This window comes from Eretmochelys imbricata, chromosome 8 (genome assembly GCF_965152235.1).
Source record: "Eretmochelys imbricata isolate rEreImb1 chromosome 8, rEreImb1.hap1, whole genome shotgun sequence".
NCBI lineage: Eukaryota > Metazoa > Chordata > Testudines > Cheloniidae > Eretmochelys > Eretmochelys imbricata.
In genome coordinates, this window is record NC_135579.1 from 100,739,992 (window position 1) to 100,763,001 (window position 23,010).

A 23,010-nucleotide genomic window follows, 5' to 3' on the forward strand; every position below is an offset into this window, starting at 1 on the left:
ACTCTACTGCTGGTCCACGCTGAGGTTGACAATCTACTATTGCTATCAGTTACTCCGTTAGCTTAAGTAGCAGAGGACTATGTGGTGGATCTAAAGGTTCCTTCCTTGCTAATATGATGCAACATGGTAGAGATCCTATTTTTTCAGTTGGCTATTTTAAAAATTGAGGGAATTACACACAGAAAAACTGTGTTAAAAACATTTTTAAGGTTGCGAAGTCAAACACTCAAAATTTATGAAATGCCAGAATTAAAATTCCCTGTGCGACCTTAATTTGTCTCCCTTGTGCATATGCATCGTCATAGTCTTTAATTGCATGATCACATGCTGTTAGTGACTTCCTCAGCATCACAAAGGAACACTGTGGCAGCAGGAGGAATAGAAACCCATCCTCCAGGCAGCATTCAACTGCCTTAACCATAAGACCATCCTTTCTCTTCCTGCAGTCCTCAGCTTCATTCACTACATGCCTTCCAAATTCTGCAACAAATGAGACAGGGGTCATACAGACAACAGCCTCCTTTACTACACAGTCCTGTTTTATCTTCAGAAGAAATCCACTGCACCGATTGAGGCAGAGGTCTTGTGGGGAAAAAACAGTACTTGATCATGTAATGAGACGGAATCGTAATGCATAGACGTAAGGGGGCTGAATTAAATTTGCACAGGGAACCTTAATTCTGGCATCTCCTAACTTCTGAGTGCTGGACTTCGCAACCTGAATAATAATATTCTAACATAGTAAAGAGTTGGGGGGGGAGGGGGAGAGAGAGACAGACAGACCACAAATGTGTAGGTCAGCAATGAAGAACATGTAAAAAGAGGAGATCCCCAAATCTTTTTTTTTCTCCATGAACTATTTAAGATTAACTCCTATTCTGAAAAGTTAAATGCATGGGGAAAGGTAAAACTGAAATCTTTTTAAAATGACTTTTTCAAGTAAAATGAAATAAACAGGGTGCATGTCACGAAAGAATAAAATCCATCCGTTTGTTTTGCATGAACAGATGGAGGTTCTTGTTTGATATGAGCGTCTTTTAAAAAAAATTAAGACTTAGAACTTTGCTATGTCTTGTAAGATGGAAACTGAACTTGCAGTTTCATAAAACTGTTTTGTGACTTTCAGGAATTTTTTAGTGGTTTGGGGCTTGTTCTCCTGTTTCATTTTGGTGGAGAGAATTTCATGAATCTAATTCTTCTTGTAAGAAGAGAAAATGGGACTTCATTGCTGGGGATGAAATAATCGTTTAGCTTTTCTATACCATAGCAGTAGTACAGATATGACACAAACTGTACAGTTACAAATCCATGCATATAAAATATGGACAATGCTTGCACATAATTGAAATTGTGGCTATATTTTCCCAATGCACCTCTTTGAAAGGTTTTTTTTAGCTCAGTGATACTCAGACTGAGGCTCAGGAGCTGCAAGCGGCTCTTTAATATGTCTCTTTGCAGCACATGAAATGAAAACACTGTGTGATTTAATTATTAACCCATCAGGATGCTTTTGCTATGTTAACTAATTGTAGTTGATAAAATAATTTTTATATATATATGTATGTAAGCTAAGTATTTCCCCTGTTGTCAGGGCCGGCAGCAGCGTTCCAAGCAGGTGCTTGGGGCGGCAGTGTTTCCGCGGTAGTGGCAATTGGGTGGCAGCTTCTCTGTTCTGCCGGCCACGGCGGCAATTCGGCGAGAGTTTCTCTCTTCTGCTGTCTGTGGCGGCAATTTGGTGGCAACAGTTTTTTTCACTGTTTGGGGCGGCAAAAATGATAGAGCCGGCCCTGCCTGTTGTACTGCTTAAATATGAATATATAGTAAATTAAACAATGAATTCACACTACTATGGCTCTTTTGGGTAATGCCGGTTGCTAATTTAGCTCCTGAACACCACTGAGGTCCGAGGATCACTGCTTTAGCTCTATCCCAGAGGAGAAAGAGAGGACTGAACTTTAACTTTCTATACATTCCAAATAGAAAGTAATAATTTGTGTTTCTTAATTTAAAAAAACTTCACAGCAAAAAGTATCGGCCCTCTTTAAACTAAGAATATTTCTTCTATTATTTTCCCCTCTCTCTTATAGGTTTAACACTGGTTGGTCTACACCAGCAAATGGAGAAGAGATCCATAAACGAGTGAAAAATATTTTAAGGACACACAGTGCTAGGCAAAGGCTGACATTTGTAAGTTTTATGTTTTCAAGCTAAACACATTAATTTGTCACAAAATATTTAAGGGGAAAAATTGTCCTTCCTACAGATTTTGTGTAATAAAAGGTTTCTTTTCTGTGAAAGTCATGGACAGTGTGGCAGGCACTATGTAGCCTTTATGGACAGGGCTTGTGGGTAACTCCCTCACAGAGTGTCAAGGGATAGTGACATGTTCATCTTTACATTTCTCTCTCCTGCTCCAATTTAAAATAAACTTAATAGAAATGTGTTATGTGGATTGAGAGAGCTTAATTCCCAAATACCTGAATGTCACCCAGTCAGGGATACTGTATTCAGCTGTTTTGTACAGGTATCTTTAATCCTCAGAGGCATGTTATTTTTTCTTCATTACCTGACCTTCTATAAATGGTGGAGGAAGAGCATGTTCCTTACGTAAGTAAGGAGTTTATGCCCTAGATCAGCGTATTCCATTCTTCTCTCAGTGAGAACTTTAAGGGCATTTGTAGTCAGATAAGTGAACCCATATCCTAGTGTGTCTGAGTCCTAGAAATACAGGCCAAGATTTTTTAAAAAGTTAAGCTTCTCCATCCATAAAAGCCATTCTGCTCTGGAAAATGATTTTGTAAAATTGGCATAATGAGATTCCGTTTTTGTGTCTCGGTGACTCTAGGTCAAATCAATTTACAAGTAAAAAGGTTTTATTATAACTGCCTAACTCAACCTGGAATCTGAAAGTCTATGTGTTCATTCTGGCTCATGCTCCCCCAACAATAATTCTGTAGTTGAAATGCAATTAACAGTGCTGCTGATCTGTAAGCTAGGCTGGAATCCAAGTCACTCTCCTATAGCTGTGTCGGCGAGTCAGAGGTAATGAGAGTAAAAACACTAGTAAAATTCAAATTGGAGCAGATCTACACAGTAGTGATAATACTTAAGAGTTTTCATCCATGGAATTTAAAGGGTTTACAAAAGAGAGCTAGCGTTAGTGATGGGGAACCTGAGGTGCAGAACAGTGAAGTGACTTGCCAAGGTCACCCAGTAGGTCAGTGGCACAGCTGGGAATAGAAACTGGTCTCCTGTCTTGCAGTGCTACCTTATCCAAAGACAAGAAGGGATCTTCTCTTTTTTTTTATAACACTCTTCAGAGTAGAACTGCGCTTAAAAAAATCAAATCTATGTAGCCAGAAATCTCTTTAGTCTGAACCTATTTCCTGAAGTTTCAAGTTGCTCAAGTTAATCTGTCCTTTGTGCTTTGTTGACATACTAAACAGTATGACAGTCTGTTAAACGCTTTTGTGATGTTCCATTTAGGGCATGGCTACACTTGCAGATGTAGAACTCTGTGAGTTAAACCAGCCCTCGGGGAGCGCAGTAGGGAAAGCGCTGCAGTGTGTCCACACTGTCCAATTCTAATGCATTGGTGTGGCCACATTAGCAGCTCGTGCAATGGCCACAGAGGGTAGTGCATTGTGGTAGCTATCCCAGCATGCAAGTGGCTGCAACGTGCTTTTCAAATGGGGGGGAGGGGGGAGTGTGACAGTGAGTATGTTGTATGTTGGGGGAGAGTGAGTGGGTTTTTGGGGGGGCTGAGAGCATGTCAGCATGCTGTCTTATAAGTTCAGACAGCAGCAGACCCCCTTTTCCCCCGCCTCTCAAGCAACATTCCACACTAATGGTTGCTTTGTCCTGGAGCAGATAAGCAGCCGGCTGTCAGAAACAGAGCTTTGAAAGGGCATATCCGCATTCCTACAGCTGATTCCAAACAATGACAAGAGTGGCCGCTTCCAGGGATTATGGGAAGTTTCTGGAGGCCAATCGCAGAGCAGTAAGGCAACACCTCGTTCACACTGAAGCTGGGGCGTTTCAGCCAAGACGCAGCAAGCATTCTGCTTCTCGTGGAGGTGGATTACCAGGAGCACTCCAGCTGCAGAGTCCAGGCACTCTTAAGTGCCTTGCCAGTGTGGATGGGTCATGAGTTAGGGCACCCAGGGCTGCTTTAATGCACTCTAACTTGCAAGTGTAGCCAAGCCTACAGTCTGATAATTCCCCTCTTGAAGCTCTACCATTGTATTGGGGTGAATACTGTTGAGAAATTTCCCTTCGCAAGATCTCTTATCTCCAAAGCACAGACTTCTCTTGTCGCTCCACCTGTGCATGCAACATAGCTGAGGGTGAGCAAAACATTTTATATGCCAGAACAGCTTACTGCAGCACTGAGTATCTTAAACCATTCTTTATGGAGAACTTCACGAATACAAACTCCTACATCTTCAGCTCTCTGGCACAAATAGCAATTACGCCTGCACTCAGGTTTCACTGCGAGTATATACAGATTAATGGAGTATGGAAAGTCCGTTTTGGTCAAAGGTTGATTTGAGATGTTGGTGCTATCACGTTTTTTGTCACTGGACATGAAGGAAGGAAGGAGGCTTGGTCTCATCTTTATCCTCAACATTCTCTTAATATTAAAACATTCTCGTTTTTCTCCCATCATGAAAATCTTACTGTTCCCAGCTACTGTATCATACTTTCCCTCCCCTCTTGATCATATGGACAATTCCTTCCTACCAACTCTCTCTTTGACACCTTGTAGACTAGCTTTCTGTAGAGTCAAGTGGCAAAACTGCTCTTGCAAAAGAAACCCATATGACAATATCTTGGCAGGATCTAATGGCTTGAGCTCTCTCTCTTCACATTTGAAAGGACTGATAACGCCTCCTTGTCCCCAGTCTTCCAATTCAATGTACTGTGTCTTGGTTTTTCTCCTTCCTTTTTAACTAGCTCTATAGTACTTTTTTCTATGGCACTATCTTCTCCTTCTCTCCCTCTCTGTCAGAGTTCCTGGGACTCCATTCTTGACTCTGTCCTCCCACTCTCTCTGGGTCATCTCATCCATAACTATCTTTACAGTAGTAGTTACCCATAAATCTACTTCTCTGCTTCTTGTTGTTACTTCCAATTCTACATCTTGCTGCTACCTCAGATTCACGATAGTGAACCCAGGCTTGGCTATTCACCTACCCCCATTTATCTTTGCTTTTTCCTGAATTGGTTCATACCATCACCATTTTTCCTGTATTACAGGCTCTCATGCCTAGAGTCATTTCTGATTAGTCTTTGATTCTTCCGTCCTGTCCAAGCCATTGCCCAAACTTGTCATTTCCTTTTTTCACAACTCTTTCAAAATTAGTCTCTTCTTTTCACACCCGCTGCCAAGGTGATAATCCATGCTCTAGTAATTTCCTTCCTAGGCTACTGTAACCTCTTCCTCATTGGCCTTCTCCTCTTCTCTTCTTCCCATTTTAGTGCATCCAAAATGTATCTGCTAAGATCCACATGTTGTCAGAGCTCTCCAATAGCTCCACTCTGCTTTTATACTTTCCTTCATCTACACCCCTAACCCAGCCTCCTCACTATGTTCTGCCATACTTCCTGTTTAACTCTCCCGTGTCTCTTTTGCCCACTCTTAAATTTCATGTCTCCTTTCATGCTCCCCCACTTCACACTCCAAGTTCCATGCAGCCTCTCTGGGTACGCTCCACTGCCAGCTGGCCTGTGCCTGCGGGGCTTGGGATAACAGGGCTCAGTCTCTTAGCCCAAGTCAACAGGCATGGGCCAGCCGTGGGTGTTTAATTGTAATGTAGACATACCCTTTTAGAGTGATGCCTGTTCTGTGAAGTGTATGCTTAGCGCCCTCTACCAGCTGTGTGCTATATTGTACCTGCTCTGACTTCAGACTGTTAGATTTTCATATTTACTGAAAGGTACAGTTTGCCAGTAATGGTGCTATATATGACTTCTTTACATGAAGGGATGAGAATGAATTGTTACTGCTTAGCCTAAAATCACATCCCTGAACTCCCGTGACTTCTCTTTTAGAGGGAGGACCAAAATTTGACTTTCCAAATTAGTAATCTACAAGTTTATTTACAAAACTAGGTGTACGCACAGACTGAAATTCTTGTCAAATGAAAGATATTCAGTCTGAATCCCCAGAAGTAGAGACAGTAACTAAAATTCATATAATTCATATGTTTTTACCCCTCCATTCATATTCAGGTATGAGAACCTAGTCTCCTAATCTGATTTTTCTGTCCACTCTTGGCTATTTTTCAAAGCTATTGGAGAGCCTTTTTTTGGTGCATGTTAAGACTATTTGACTAAATGTAAATTGACTAAATTCCAAAATTGTACATGAACTTCATGAGCTTGTGTGAGCTGCACTGCAGCCTGTTAAATACAAGATGTTTGTAACATTTTTTCTGTGTTCTAAGCACTCAAAAGCAGGTACAGCTCAGGTCAGTCTCTTCTGGTGTTCCAATGAATTTAGGATTGCAAACTGAATTTTATGACAGTCCTGCGCCTACGTGTAATGAAAGTTTGCACAGCCTAAACCAACTCCAATAGTCCTGCTTCACCTGAACACCAGACCATGACTCTAAGATAAAAGGATTTACTAGTTTGCTAAAAAAGCCTGATGACTGGCTATATTGTCTTCCCAGGAAGCCATAAATGGCTTTTAACTCTTAAAGAGGAACTGCAAATGGGGAAATGTGAGTCTTTTTCCTCCAAGCACCCCTTTTCCATTGGCCCTTTCTTGAAAAGTCATCATTTGAAAACACAAAAATAAAGCCTCATGCCACTCCTGAGCTGCCTCTGCACAAGGGTTTCCTGTCTCTTACTGCCATATTGAACCATCTGTCCCTTACACGCTCACCCAAACTTGACAGGATGTGCTGTGTTGGCTTGAGCAGACATGGCCAGTTCTGCAGGTGAGTGGATGGACTAGCATAGGGAGTGTTGAATAATCATAAGGCAAGTCTCTGTGACCCCCTCTCCCTGCCCAAAAAGATGATCCCATTTAGGAGGGCAGGTGGGAGTGAGACCCAATGGGAAGAAACAGGAAGGCAGGACATCAGGCAAGATGGGATCTTTTAGTTTTGGTACACTTATAACTGGCTGGCTTTCAGATAAAAATACTGCTTCTCATGCTCTTTTGTTCATGTTCACTTTGCCTCTATTCACTTAAATAAGCAGATAATTGCTTTTTGACATTTATTATGTATCATTAATTTGTGTTGCACTATCCTCTGAACTACCAGTCGAGGATCAGGGTCCCATAATTCAGGGTGCTGTATAACATCCGGTAGAAAGACACTTCTTGTCCTAGAGAGCTCAAAACCTAGGTTGTGATAGGAGGCAACAGGTAGGTGAGGCAGATGAAGGGGGGAGGACAAGGTAATAATACAGCAAACAAATTAGCATACAGGAAACAGAGGTCTTGGCTCAGGTCTCCATTCCTGTCCAAATTTGTTATACTTACGGAAGGGTCTCTAATTCCTGTTATTCCAGAGAGCATGGGCCTAATGTCTCTAACCTTTACAAATAACCACAGACCTTGAGATCAAGTGCAACATCAGCCAACTGGGTTTTGCTAGTTTTTATATCTGTAGTGCCTTCTGAAAATACTGTGACCAAAACTCTGGAGACTATTCCAAAGGGGGCCACTACTGCTCCAATTATAATGTGTGGAAAACTAGAACTGGGCAAAATATTTCATCTGAAACTCTTTCACCAAAAAATGCAGATTTGGGTTGACCAAAATGTTTTGTGGATTTGTTGATTTTGGCAAATGGTTTCAGGTTCAGAACAAGAAAAAAACAGGATATGTTGAAATGAACTATTTTGCCTTAATTTAAATGAAATATTTTGATTTTTTTGGGCTGGCTTCACTGGGAGATGTAGGTATCATTCACAAAATGGAAGCGAAGGTGATGGCAGTGCCCCACTTATGCGGAGTAGCTCAGTGGTTAGAGCACCCACCTAGGGAGACTCTGGTTCAAATCCCCCACTCTGGAACAAGGACTCAGGTCTCCCGCCTCCCAGGTGAAAGTCCTAATCACCAGGCTATCAAGTATTCTGGGTGGCGCTCGCCATCATCTCCGGTTGAAGCTGTTCCACATAGTATATCCACTGGGCCAGAGAAAGTGAGAACAACTCTATACTATAATCCTAGTGGTTATGGCGCTGACCTGGACTTCAGTCCCTGCTCCTATGAATATTTATTTGATTTATTTTTGTTTTTTGGACCTGCTAGCAAACCAAAAACTCTGTTATTCAGACAGCTCTATGGACAGCATCTTCCTGTTTACATTTGATGCATCTTCTTATGCCTTCCAAAATTTAATTTGCTTCTGGCAAACATTTCCGGGTTTATCACTGCAGCTGATTCCTTCTGCTTGGTGCTTTGTAGTGTGTGACTGCTGAGGGCAGAGTCAGATTTCCTGTTTACACATGCACCCTCATTACCTTCTATTTCTCTATGATAAATAGCGTTAGCCTTTCCACTGTCCTAGGCCATTCAGTTTGCTCTCCATTTTATTTCTTTTTTTCCTTATATTCACTGTCCTGTTTCCCAGTTTTGTGTTCTCAACCAGTTTGATTATATTAACGGCATATGTGAAAAGTAATTTGTTCACTAATCCTTGCAACAGTTGGCTTCTGCTGAAAACATCCTATAGCTTCAACTCTATATAGTCCTTTATTCTATACCTGCACAGTAAGTGTGGGTAAGTAAGGGAAGGGTGTGACACTACACCCCCATATTCTTCATAGAGATATTGTTATGATATGATTATGGCATAACAATGATGTATTTTATACAAGATAGATTATGTGATGTATCATTGAAAAGGTTATGATTTACTGAATAAGATTATCCTATCTGTATACATTTTTGTTTCTGAAGTTAGGAATATTGTCTATGCATCTATTACAAATGTGTTTACACCTGGAGAATGCCCATTAGGCAGAATGCAATCAGTCTAGATGTCTGGTTGGGAAGGGCCATTAGGGGGAGCAATAGGTTTTAGAGGATGCTAATCTCCCGCCAGGGGAGCCTTGCTGAGGATGCTGCAAACAGCCTCTGAATCATGGCTGCGGTGGCCCTACAGGGACATGTGACCCAGTCACCTGATATTGGACTCCATGATAATACTAGTGTTTTTCCGCTGACCGGGGCACGGGAATCAAACTGGGACACAAAGGGTTCCCACCATATGTAAAATTATTTAAGGCAGGGGAGTGACATCATCGTGATTGGTTCTTCGCTGGCTCCCTGCCCAAGATGACTGCTGTAAGAACACCTAAGAAAGAAAAAGACTGAGCTGGGGGAGAAGGGCTGAACCCAGGCTAAAGGGTTATCTAGCCTGTGAAAGGAATAGCTGGAATTTTAAGCTGCAAACCAAGTGCAGCTTGCCTTCAAGATTCTCTGCAATTTGCCTAAAACAACATTTAGGGTGAGAATTTGCTACACATCTCCAATTTCTTTAATAAATTAAACTTAGATTGTGTGTTTGTTTGTTTACTAGGTAATCTGCTTTGATCCGTTTGCTTTCCCTTATAATCACTTACAATCTATCTTTTGTAGTTAATAAACTTGTTTTGTTTTGTCTAAGACCAGTGTGTGGAAAACATAACTGTGGGGCAGAAAGCTGTGTATATTCCTCTCCACGTTGAGGGAGGGGGTGAATTTTGTGAGCTTATGCTATACAAATCTCTGTGCAGTGCAAGACGGTATAATTTTGGGTTTACCTGCTGGAGGGGGGTGTGCACATGAGTACTGGTCAATTCCTTAGCTGAGCTTTCCCATGCAGAGCTGATCTCAGCATCTATGTGAAGCTGCAGCTGGGTGTGTCCCTACCTGTAAGTGTGCTGGTAAAGTTGAGTCTGACGCCTGAGGAAGGGCTTGGCAGGCTGCACAACAATACAGCGGAGAGGAAACCCAGGCTGGTGGGTCAGGCGGGCCAGTGGTACTCCAGTTTCAAGTGGCACCCTGGCGGGGGGGAACCCATCGCAAAGGGATTCCTACCTTCTAGTCTTGGTTGTTCTACTGACTTTCAGTGGGTAATATGCTACTTACCTTTCGCACAGGGGACCAATTCTTTAATGTTTGTTAAGCGCTCAGACGATGAAGAATCCTAAGTAGTTACTTTTTAAGACTATCTCTGCAGAGTCAGTAAATATACCATAGTTACCTTAAAGTCTGGTAAACTAAGTACATACCCTTCTCAGCCCCACATACCTGATTTAGTTGGGGATTAGGCCCTGCTTTAAGCAGGGGGTTGGACTAGATGACCTCCTGAGGTCCCTTCCAACCCTGATATTCTATGATTCTCCCTGGAATGAACATTTTTTGTCCTCTAGAATGCCACTAACTGTTTAAAATGCATTACCTGTCTGACAGTGACCTATTATAATGAGCTAATGAATCTTGACGATTCCATTTTCCCCTTATGCAAGATACAAATGCAGCGCTGCTACCAGCATGCGTCCTAGCACTCAACCCTGTGTGTGTATAGTAGGCATGAGTGACTGCCATCGTCTGCTCAGGCCCTTGGATGGACAGGTCCCAGAAATTCTTTCCCCTTTATTACCTGAAAATTATTAGCTGAGTTCCAGTGATTTTAATTAAAACTGATCATAAGTAGGATTTGGTTCATTACACCTTTTCCTTTCTCTCCCTCAAGAAATGTAAGCAGTTTAATAGTCGTTTACTAAATGGAAGGAAACTATTTTTAAATGAAACTGTTGTAATCAGAACCCGGGCTAATGAGAATTTGATTTCTGTTTTTTAGGATGAGAGTAACTCATCGAAAGGAGACTCAAGTAAGACCAGAGAAGTTTCATGTAAAGACTCATTATGTGGCAGTGAACTACAGAGCAGGTATGAAGTTTGGTTATGTGGTCCTATCTGGTAATTGGTATAGAAACAACATGTACACCACATGGCTAACATCTAGCTGCAAAATGGATACTTAAAGAATTCATTTTCTATTTTAAATTATGCTGTAAAATGGCCAGATGGTTCTCTGAGTTAGGCTTACTAAGATTTTTTTTTACCTAAAAGCAAAAATACACTTAATTATCATTGTGTCTTCCATGCTGCTCTGACTGACACTGTGTCAGTGTAACCTTCATTAATCCCTATTTTCAGGATTCAGAGTAGCAGCCGTGTAAGTGTGTATTCGCAAAAAGAAAAGGAGTACTTGTGGCACCTTAGAGACTAACCAATTTATTTGAGCATAAGCTTTCGTGAGCTACAGCTCACTTCATCGGATGCATCTGATGAATTTGGATTTTATCATCTCAGCCAGAGAGCAAATTTTCTATTTTTTAAAAAGTATTTCGTTATCTTTTAAATTACAAAAATGTGAAAATTGATGCTTAGTAGCTAGACAGCTTTTCCCAGGCATGTAACTGAGAGAGGATTTTTATTTTTAAATTTAAGATCAAGTGTTGTACTCTATGCTTCATCTGTGATAGGGTGGATTAAACATAGTACTAGACAGTTTAGTGTATGTATTTCAGATGAGACTTCAAACACTGAAGTCCTGTCTGATTTATATAGGCCTAGTATCTTTGGGCACTCTTCATCTGAAGAGGTACTTGCTCCAGCGTTCTTAATCATAGTGCATTGGTTCAGTGCCATCCTGTACCCTAGAGATGCTTGCAACTCGGGGTGGGGGTGGGAGGAGGGCTTGAGAAAAGGTCCGTTGGTGGTAGTTTGTGAAACACTTCGGGATTTCTGAAGATGAAAGGCACTATATACATCTAAAACATTATTAGGTCTATGTACCTTTTGTTTTTGTTTTTAAAAAAGCCCTCCAGAATTGCAGTGCTAAATCTAGGTGGATTTGACCTAAAATAGCTATGTTTTGACACTTAAATGTGATGCAAACTTTCACAGTGATTGCCAAGTCATCATTGTATATGCAGACAGGAAGAACATTCATACTGTGCAGTGTAGTGAATGTGTAACTTTTAGTGGTTTGCTATTAGCATCGTTTAAAAAACCCTACATTTTAATTTCTGCAGTTAGGGTGTAACTAAGGGTTACGATAACAATCGTTCTCTCTTCTGTCAAAGAGCACTTACTTTTCTCTTTATCAAGTTTTAAAGCAATTACTAGGTAAGTTGTTGGTAACACTTCTATACTTACTGCCACCGCTTTATCATAAGTGTATCCCTTATGATCCCTTACCCTGCCAGTTGAAGCAAACAAAGTATCTGTATGTCTATGTACACGCGTCTCTATATTGAGACAGCTTTGGGACTTTGATGTTGAAACGTCAAGCCTTGGGGAAAAAAAAAAAACAACAAATCCCAGTACTACAGTATTAAGAAATGACGGGATATGAAATGGGGCACTCAAGTTGGGAAAGTAATGCATCTTGGAGTTAGACACTGGCAACACTAATTCCACTCCACAGAAGGCAAAGAGACATAAGAACTCAAGGATAATCTGACAGCTCAGGGTTTGCACAGTTTTTGTCAACAGGATACAAGGACAGAGACAAAGTTCAGAGGAGGACATGGTACTGCCGACCAAATGTTTGCAGTAAAGTAGATGATTGAAAACCACTGGGAGTATGGAAAAGGTCCATCTTGTGTGAAATATTTAGTGTATGACTCACTCTGAAAAGAACTTCTGGGACTCCTAAAGGAGATGTATGAGGGAATAAAAGCACATGATAGGTATTTCAGAGTGGGGAGTTGTGTGCAGAAATCCTGCTGTTAATGATTTGTGTGTGTAATTCCCAGATCACTTCGCTCAGATTGTCAGGATGGTTTCCAGTTAAGACAAGAGACTGGCTTTTCTGTAACGTGGCTGTCTTTGTCCATACCAATGCTGCATATCTCATGAGCAAGCAGTGACTAATGGAAATACACCAAAAATAGACAGCCCTTAAGCTTTAAGGCTTTGTCATGACCTTGATATGGAATTTGCTGACTTTACTCTCATTCTTGATGAGTCAGCCATGTTTGCCACTGTGATGGTTTTTGAATGGAAGCACATGAGGAACTTTAGTTTTTCTGGCCCAAATTACGTTTTAGTAGAAGAAAGTGAAAATACAGACTCTAGGAAGCACTTTGTCTAAATAAGAAAGTAGAACTGTTCGTTGAGTTGTATATATGAAGGAGGATGCATTGTCCTAGTAGGATATTTATTTGCTGGACTGAGGTCTGTGGCTTCTCTTCTGGAGGACAGGTAGTAGCATGGGCTGTGCAAAAGAAAATACTAATCTGGTATCTTGACCTAGCCCCAATTCCTGGAGGCCTCCAATTCTACAGAACTGCCCAAATTCAATGTGGGACTATGAGGATCTCTTGCTGATTTGACATTCCCTATGTGTTGGTTTCTTATGTGTCAAAGTTGTAAAGTGCAGTTCTACCTGGCTGGTAAGGAAAGCTATGTTTAATTTACTGCAAATAGTCAATTGATTTAAAATGCCAGGGCCTGTTTTTGGCGAGGGGGTTAAATGTCAAGATGGCTTTTATGCATTTTCAGCCTTGTGTCCACAATTGTGGGCACAGGTGATGCCATTTTCACCCAACTCCCTGTTTATATAGCATGTAGACTGGCTTCCAAATTACATTGTTTGTGCCCCAGCATGTAATTGTAAGTGGAAGATTATACCTTCTGTTTATCATGTGCTATAAGGGAGGCCAGGGTTTAGAGATCTGGCCCTAAATCTCTCATCCTTCCCCACCCAATTCCCATTGTTTTAAGTGCACCTTTCAGTGGAAATCTCATTACAAGATGCTGTAGCTAGCTAAAAATACACTCATGAATAATTTCACATATGTTGGTTAACTCATTTATCCCATTGTTTAATACATATTAACTTCAAGACAGAATATTAAGACCTGGAAATTCTGGCACCCTGCTGGAGTGGTGTGACTTGACTTGATCAACATATGCATAAGCAACACAATTTTGAAATTTACCTGTAAAATCAAATCTTACTTCTATTTTCTAGACAAAAATGGACACCAGTAAACTTCACGTAGACAGTAGGGTTGTAATCTGAACCTTTAGAGAAGGGGGGTAAACATTTCAAAAACACCAAGTCATTTAGGTGTGTTTGGAAACTTTACCCCAGAACTGATTTTTACCTTTTTAATTTTTGATGATCTAATTTCAAATATAATAACATAAAATCTGACTGGCTGGTTTTATTATAATGCAACCATTTATTTCAAAGCTTCTAACAGAAAGCAAACAATCCATGGAGCTTAGATATATGAATGCATTAAAATTTGTCAGTGCTTGGTAATGAAGACTTTCAGAGGATAAATTCTACTTGATGGTTCTAGGAAAATGAATTATGGAAGCTACTGGTATATGAAAATCTTTTCTTACAAATATTAAAACACTGACAATAATGGGAAGAAACAAGTAACATTCCATTGCCATTATATCATAATGTATTTGGTAAAATATATTTTTAACCTGAGATGGTGAGGATAGAACACATTATAGCTGCAACTGCAGTCATTTAATTTACCTTGAGTAGATTGTCTTCATATTGAAATAGCTGCTCATGGTTACATTTTGACCTTCAAAGGACACAAATCCTATGTAGCTGCTGCATACAAGGCTCAATGCCTAGTCATACTGCCAATCAAAATACAGTAAAGCAACCACATTCTGTTCCAAAACAAATTCTGCCTCTATTTCGGAGGTATTTATAAAGGGTACTTGGTTACATGAACGAAGACTTCTGTATTTCAGTAACATGGGCTTCTGTTTCTTAGAATAATTGCGGTATAATTATATTTCTACTTGTAAAATGTCACTGTTTCTCAGCACTGTATCTGGGTTCACATTGCATTTACAGACTCGTGTTTCCTCTTCCCCTCAGATTGATCATTTTGGCTTTGCTTATGTTAACAGTTCATCAGTTCAGCAGAACACCACCGTTCACTTGGATAATGGTGAATATTGGTCCAACCGTGCAGCTGCGTATAAAGGAAAACCCCACAGAGCTATCTTTGAAGACAGCCTGGAGAAAATATACAGAAACATGTACAAAAAAGCTTCTGGCACCATTTCAAAAAGAAAAATACACTCCTGATAGCAATACAACCAGAAATGTACAGTGCACAAGGTTACTATTTTTAATGAGAATTATTTTTGTGTAACAAATATTTGTACTCTTATTTTTTAACATGTACTCTTCACTGGGACGAACTCTTATGGGCTAGTGGGGCTTTGAGGCTGGGACCCCAAAAGCAAAATGTTAAAATAAAAAGAAAATCCGAAACAATTGAAGGTAAGCAGGCGCATTGTTCCCTTAAGAAGCTAGGATGGTGCTCTTTCACCCACCCCCTCGTCATCTGTTTCAGTTCTGAAGCAGGTGCTGAGTAAGCTGGATGTTCCTATCAGTCATCAGTGCAGGCTTTGATTGTAGCCAACTCTATTTCAGTTATTAGCAATTTAATTTAAGTGGTTGAAAGCGACACCTGCCCCGGTGTTTAAAGAGCTAGCAAGATGATCATAGTACAATACTATCTGTTTAGAGGGATTTTTTTTAGAAGGATAATGTCTGCTCATTCCAGGTCTGGAACAGGAGAAGGGAAAAATTCTGAGAATAACCCTGTAGCTGTGTTGAAAGTATTTCCCAGCACTTTCAGCCATGAACTTTCTATTAATGTCAAGCTCTTCTGAAAATAACTATCTCTATATTGCAAAAAGAAAAGGAGTACTTGTGGCACCTTAGAGACTAACCAATTTATTTGAGCATAAGCTTTCGTGAGCTACAGCTCACTTCATCGGATGCATACTGTGGAAACTGCAGAAGACATTATATACACAGAGACCATGAAACAATACCTCCTCCCACCCCGCTCTCCTGCTGGTAATAGCTTATCTAAAGTGATCACTCTCCTTACAATGTGTATGATAATCAAGTTGGGCCATTTCCAGCACAAATCTAGGTTTTCTCACCCTCTGCCCCCCCACACACACACACAAACTCACTCTCCTGCTGGTAATAGCCCATCCAAAGTGACCACTCTCCTTACAATGTGTATGATAATCAAGATGGGCCATTTCCAGCATAAATCCAAGTTTAACCAGAACGTCTGGGGAGGGGGTGGGTAAAAACAAGGGGAAATAGGCTACCACCACTTTCTACAAGCCATTACCCTCTGATCCCACTGAGAGTTACCAAAAGAAACTACAGCATTTGCTCAAGAAACTTCCTGAAAAAGCACAAGATCAAATCTGCACAGACACACCCCTGGAACCCCGACCTGGGATATTCTATCTACTACCCAAGATCCATAAACCTGGAAATCCTGGGCGCCCCATCATCTCAGGCATTGGCACCCTGACAGCAGGATTGTCTGGCTATGTAGACTCCCTCCTCAGGCCCTACGCTACCAGCACTCCCAGCTACCTTCGAGACACCACCGACTTCCTGAGGAAACTACAATCCATTGGTGATCTTCCTGATAACACCATCCTGGCCACTATGGATGTAGAAGCCCTCTACACCAATATTCCACACAAAGATGGACTACAAGCCGTCAAGAACACTATCCCCGATAATGTCACGGCTAACCTGGTGGCTGAACTTCGTGACTTTGTCCTTATCCATAACTATTTTACATTTGGGGACAATGTATACCTTCAGATCAGCGGCACTGCTATGGGTACCCGCATGGCCCCAAAGTATGCCAACATTTTTATGGCTGATTTAGAACAATGCTTCCTCAGCTCTCGTCCCCTAACGCCCCTACTCTACTTGCACTATATTGATGACATCTTCATCATCTGGACCCATGAAAAAGAAGCCCTTGAGGAATTCCACCATGATTTCAACAATTTCCATCCCACCATCAACCTCAGCCTGGTCCAGTCCATACAAGAGATCCACTTCCTGGACACTACAGTGCTCATAAACAATGGTCACATAAATACCACCCTATACCGGAAACCTACTGACCACCATTCCTACCTACATGCCTCCAGCTTTCACCCTGACCACACCACACGATCCATCGTCTACAGCCAAGCTCTGCGATACAACCGCATTTGCTCCAACCCCTCAGACAGAGACAAACACCTACAAGATATCTATCAAGCATTCTTACAACTACAGTACCCACCTGCGGAAGTGAAGAAACAGATTGATAGAGCCAGAAGAGATCCCAGAAGTCACCTACTGCAGGACAGGCCTAACAAAGAAAATAACAGAACGCCACTAGCCGTCACCTTCAGCCCCCAACTAAAACCCCTCCAACGCATTATTAAGGATCTACAACCTATCCTGAAGGATGAACCAACACTCTCACAAATCTTGGGAGACAGGCCAGTCCTTGCCTACAGACAGCCCCCCAACCTGAAGCAAATACTCACCAACAACCACATACCATACAACAGAACCACTAACCCAGGAACCTATCCTTGCAACAAAGCCCGTTGCCAACTGTGCCCACATATCTATTCAGGGGACACCATCACAGGGCCTAATAACATCAGCCACACTATCAGAGGCTCATTCACCTGCACATCCACCAATGTGATATACGCCATCATGTGCCAGCAATGCCCCTCTGCCATGTACATTGGTCAAACTGGACAGTCTCTACGTAAAAGAATAAATGGACACAAATCAGATGTCAAGAATTATAACATTCATAAACCAGTCGGAGAACACTTCAGTCTCTCTGGTCACGCAATCACAGACATGAAGGTCGCTATCATACAATAAAAAAACTTCAAATCCAGACTCCAGCGAGAAACTGCTGAATTGGAATTCATTTGCAAATTGGATACTATTAATTTAGGCTTAAATAGAGACTGGGAATGGCTAAATCATTATGCAAGGTAGCCTATTTCCCCTTGTTTTTTCCTCCCCCCCCCCCCCCGATGTTCTGGTTAAACTTGGATTTATGCTGGAAATGGCCCACCTTGATTATCATACACATTGTAAGGAGAGGGGTCAGTTTGGATGAGCTATCACCAGCAGGAGAGTGAGTTTGTGTGTGTGGTTTTTGGAAAAGGGGCGGGGGGGGCTGAGAGAACCTGGATTTGTGCTGGAAATGGCCCATCTTGATTATCATACACATTGTAAGGAGAGTGATCACTTTGGATAAGCTATTACCAGCAGGAGAGTGGGGTGGGAGGAGGTATTGTTTCATGGTCTCTGTGTATATAATGTCTTCTGCAGTTTCCACAGTATGCATCCGATGAAGTGAGCTGTAGCTCACGAAAGCTTATGCTCAAATAAATTGGTTAGTCTCTAAGGTGCTACAAGTACTCCTGTTCTTTTTGCAAATACAGACTAACACGGCTGTTACTCTGAAACCTATCTCTATATTGTAAGAAAACATCTCTTCTTCATGCATCCCAATGTAACAATGTCTAAAAGTTTCCAGGATCACTTTCGGAGCTCGTCGGCGAGAGCCAGATGCTCCATGCATGCATTATGAAGTCCCTGCATCACAATCCCACCAAATTTGGAGCCTGTCCTTACTATCCTGCTGGGGATGTATTGGCAGAAATTGCATCTTTTCATTAAAGGCCACCAAATGTTCGGCAGTAGTTAGATGCTTTCCCAGGAGAGGGAACCTTTTCAGCCTCACATTGAACAGCTCTCACATTAACAGACCAGGGCAAGCTGCCCATCTGAGTGATTTAAAAGGGCAAGCATGTCCATCTCCTGCTCTTTTCTCCCATTTCAAAAGGAAATATGTATCCTGGTGCATTCGCTACAGAAGCAGGTAGCTGGGACAGATTCAGTTACACTAGTGCCATCTTTTATATCTTGCTTTTGGACAAAGGATAAAACTAGCTGTACAGATGGCAGAAATCTAGACTATAACCTGCCAACATACAGGGATAGAGTAAATGTTGGCCTACTCCTATCTGGGCTTTCTTACTAAGATAACCTAATTGATTTAAGGAAGCAGCCGGTGAACGAGTAAGTCAGGTGGAGAGCACATTGAAAGGCTGTGCATTGCAGCTTTAGGAAAGGGGGCTTTTGGAGGAAGTGTACTGAATACAGACATTTCTGCTCCCGGTAACAGCTAAGCCAGTCACTGGATTAACAGCTCCACGTTCCTGGCCTTGATCATACTTGGCCCTTGCAGTGCTTTAGCTTTTCAAACTGCAAAACAAAGATTAATCAGTTATTTAATCCTCACAGCCTCCTATAATGTAGAGAAGCATTATTAAGTCTCTTTTTAGAGATGGAAATGTACAGCACAGACTTATCCAAAGTCAGGGGCTCACCGGCACAGCAGGGTTTAGAATGTGCAAGTTTCTGGATCCTAGCCCTGTGCTTATTCATTAAACTGGGCTGCTTTTCTTTGGCTCCAGTCCTTATTGGTCTGTACTACAGTAGTTTCTTAATCGATAAAATTGGCCAATGAAAAGATGGCAGGAAGAAACTATGAAGACCACTTATGCATCACGAAAAGCCAAGGCAGGATTTGATTGGTTCTCTGCCAGCACGTGACCTAGAGTTACCCAACCAACATCTACATTGCAAGTGCAGGTTGCAATGATTTCCTGGGTGTGAATGAGCACTCAGCCATGAGTCCTGTCTTCCTGCCCATGCAGTCAACCCCTCTTTGTTCAGGACTCCCTCCTGGCCTGACCCCCCGATGTCATAGCTGAGTGCAAACTGTAAGCATGCATGTACATTACTATTGTTCATGTAACCAGAGCAACGCTGGTGTATACCCTAGGCATGCTAGACCTGCAGGATATGAAGTGTGTACTGTGTATGCACACGCTCTGTGTGCCTCACCTTGACTGCTTCCGGTTGCCTAAAAAGTTTTAGCAGCCGCAAGCATCCTTCATAGTCTCAGCAGGACAGGTGTATTTGTGGTGTATGGACTAAGAATATTTTGGATATCACCTGCTGCTCTTTGTTTTGCACTTTGGCCCATTCTTTCTCCGTGGTATAGGAGTGCTACTTGCTGCCACCCATCTCTGATGGTTCAGCCAATTAGTTACTAATTTCAGCCCCATTAGTTCAATGCGTGGGAGGTGTTGAACATACAGAGGTGCCATCTCCTTGCATGTGAGACTGGAGACCCCAGCCCCACATGCGCAGCCAGAAAATCGAGGGATGGGGAAGACAGGGGAGAGAGATCCACCATGAGTTGGAGGATGGAAAGAAAGGGTGGGCTAAAGGGGCAGAAGTTTGGTGGGAAAGATGAGGCTGTAATTTAAGTTCCATTTTAGCCTAATTGAAAGGTGGCAATCCTGGTTCTTTAAATTTTGGGGGAACCTACAGGCTTAGTCTGGGCTTCCTTTAGGAAGAATTGGAGAGGAAAAGAAGCGTTCATATCTGAATTTTGCTGGATAGGAATATTCTCCCTATGAAGTTTTGCTATATAACATCACTTGTGCAATAAATTGAATGGCTACCCTTTGGTCCTACTCCTATCATGTGTGTAGATGTTTTGCCTCTTAGAATCAGCTAGTATCATCAGTATCAGCTAACCACCTCTGTGATGGCAGGATTGTGCTTGTATTATGTACACCAGGGTATAGCTAAGGGTTTTTTTCCAAACCCTGTCTTGGAATCCATTTCTGTTGTTGGGGGAAACTTGTATATGAAATGGGACTTAAGAGTCAAGGTACACAGCTCTGTCCATTTGAAATCTGCAAGCCGCTTTTAACACAAGTTAAAGAGGCACCCCTCTCCTGCTTGTGTGCTTGGCTAACCTTCTATTAATACACCTCTAGCTCAAGTGCAGAGAAGACTGATTCTCCTCCGCTACTGCCGTGTGCGATAAGTATAGACTCAGGCAGTGAACCAACAGAGTAATAAACTGTGATTGTTTAGTGCACCTTGCCTTCTAATACAATTTAAATCCCTTCTATCAAAGGCAAATTTCTAGGTTCCTGAGCTGAGCTTTAAATAGCTTTTTCTTGCTCAGTCCTTATCTTTTGCTATCCACAAAGTGGTGTGTTAGTGACAGCAGGATGGCATAATTCCACCACCACCATTTTACCTCCTAAAGGAAAACTGCCTACTCAAATCGAGAAATAATGGGATAGATTAAGAGAGAATTAGCGTTTATTGCATCAGTCTTTTTATTTCTTTTTTTCCTCCCCTGGACTGTCATAGCTCATGAGTAGTCTAACCAGACATTATTTGCCTTTTTGGTATTGTATGTGACACAAAATGTAATCAGCTTAATATTTTAATCACTTTTTTGGGAGTCAAACTGAGGCTACTTTTGTCTTAGCTCCCACTGGGGCAGAAATTTAGTTTGTGCAAACACAAACTGTACAAACAGTGGGGCTCAATCGTAAGTCAGGCTCTTTGCTAAATAGCAGTCACTTTAAAAATCCCTCAGCATTGCCCTGCAGTGATTAAGGGGTGGAAGTGTCAAGCTCTTTAAGGATCAGCTTTATCTAGCTTCCCAGGTAGCAGGATAGAAGCCTCGGCTTGGTCCCTTGAGAATGTCAGATGGAGCGGATGATGTGGAATCCCTTGGGTAATGAAGACACTGAGAATTTTTAGGCTCAAATTTTGAACTGCTTTAAACTCATTTGATGAGGAAAGTGCTCCAGGTTCTATGTACTGCGTGTGTTTTGGGTTTTTATACACTAGCTCTCCAAGATTTCTTCACCTGAAGTTTTCAGTGAGTCACCAGAAAACTAAGAAATCTCTTATAAGAAGCAAGAAGCTGGTGGTCTTTGAGTTGTGTCCCTGTGGGTGCACATGCATCCTGTGGCTCTGATTGGAGATGTGTGGTAGCCGCGCCCATTCAGACGTAGCGTGCACCCTACACATCTGCATGCCCCATTTGAGGCTACATAGAGTTGTGTGGGTACAGCGCCTGCAGTTCTCTCTCACCCACCTTCCCTTCACAAGCTCCTGGCCATATTGCAGACTTCTACTTCAGCAAAGGTGGCGTGGCCAGTTAATGATGCTCTCCTTGAGCCAGCCCAGACCGTCTGGAAAACTCCCGCAGTGGCACCCCCTACATGCAAGTGTGCCAATAAAAAATACTATGTCCCCAGCCAGGGATTTTGAGTTTTTGTTTTCACATCCAGCACCAAATTCTCTAGTCGTGGACACAGTGAATGCAAGGGGGTGTCATTTCTAAAGCTACCCCGTATAACAGGGACCAGAAGTGGCTGGAGCTTTTTGGTCATAAAAGCTACTCTTTGGCAACATTACAGTTTGAGATTGTGACTTACCAAGCACTGATGTTGAAATGTAACTACCTGAATTAAGAGATGTTTAATGCATTCATTGACCATTTACTGAGATCCGTATAGTGCCATAATAAAGGAGGGCCAGCTAGTGGCAAAGACATCCTTGCAGGCTTTACTTGATGTGGGCTGCACGGCAGCCAGGTCTGTTTCCACTGCAGTAGTGATGTGTGGACTCCACAGGCACCTCAAGTCATTCCCTAAATGACTAGGTCTACACTTAGGTTCCTGGAGATATACATGCCTGGAAATAAAAAGAAATTCAGCAGGTCTCAATTAGTGCAAAGATCCCATTCTGCTTAATTTTCCACCCTCCGTAGACCATCTGAATTGCCGGCTAAGAGGTCAAGATTTTCTAAAATGGAGCCAGTGACTAACTTGAATACTTCATCCCAGCCGATTTACATTTCCCAAACATCATATTTGAGGGTTTGGTCGGGAGTTTGAACCACCTGATAGGGTTTCGCGGCTACACTATTCCACCCCTTTCCCTTAATTTGGACACCGTCTCTCGCTATACCATCAGGTTTCTGTCTCCCATGCATCAGACAAATGGGTATCAGTGACTGTTACTTCTGGTTATATGATCCAATTTAACTCCATCCTGCCCTTCCACCCCCCTTTTCCTTCTCCCTTCAAGGACCTTCTCAGCTTCTTACTTCCCAGGTATATAAAACACCATGGCAAACGACTTCAGCAGACATTTTACCCTAAATTGTGAGTGGGAGTTGGACTTGTGAGTCTCTATAAAATATTCGTAACTTGGGGGTTTCCAGAGATTGACTTTTGCACCACTGCAG

At 41.9% G+C, this 23,010-nt stretch overlaps 1 protein-coding gene across 2 annotated transcripts in view; it reads left to right on the forward strand.

Moving 5' to 3' along the window:
- The window catches only part of SPATA6 (spermatogenesis associated 6), a 53,262-nt gene extending 38,100 nt beyond the window's left edge, over positions 1 to 15,162 (forward strand). Inside the window, exons 11-13 of one of the 2 annotated variants that reach the window (XM_077824240.1) lie at positions 2,088 to 2,187; positions 10,812 to 10,900; positions 14,915 to 15,117. In XM_077824240.1, coding sequence (XP_077680366.1) covers positions 2,088 to 2,187; positions 10,812 to 10,900; positions 14,915 to 15,095 — 370 coding nt within the window. In that variant the 3' untranslated portion in view covers positions 15,096 to 15,117. Of the gene's footprint in view, positions 1 to 2,087; positions 2,188 to 10,811; positions 10,901 to 14,914 lie in introns of both variants that reach the window. The other variant, XM_077824239.1, reaches the window with a different exon arrangement.
- Positions 15,163 to 23,010: the final 7,848 nt, after the last annotated feature.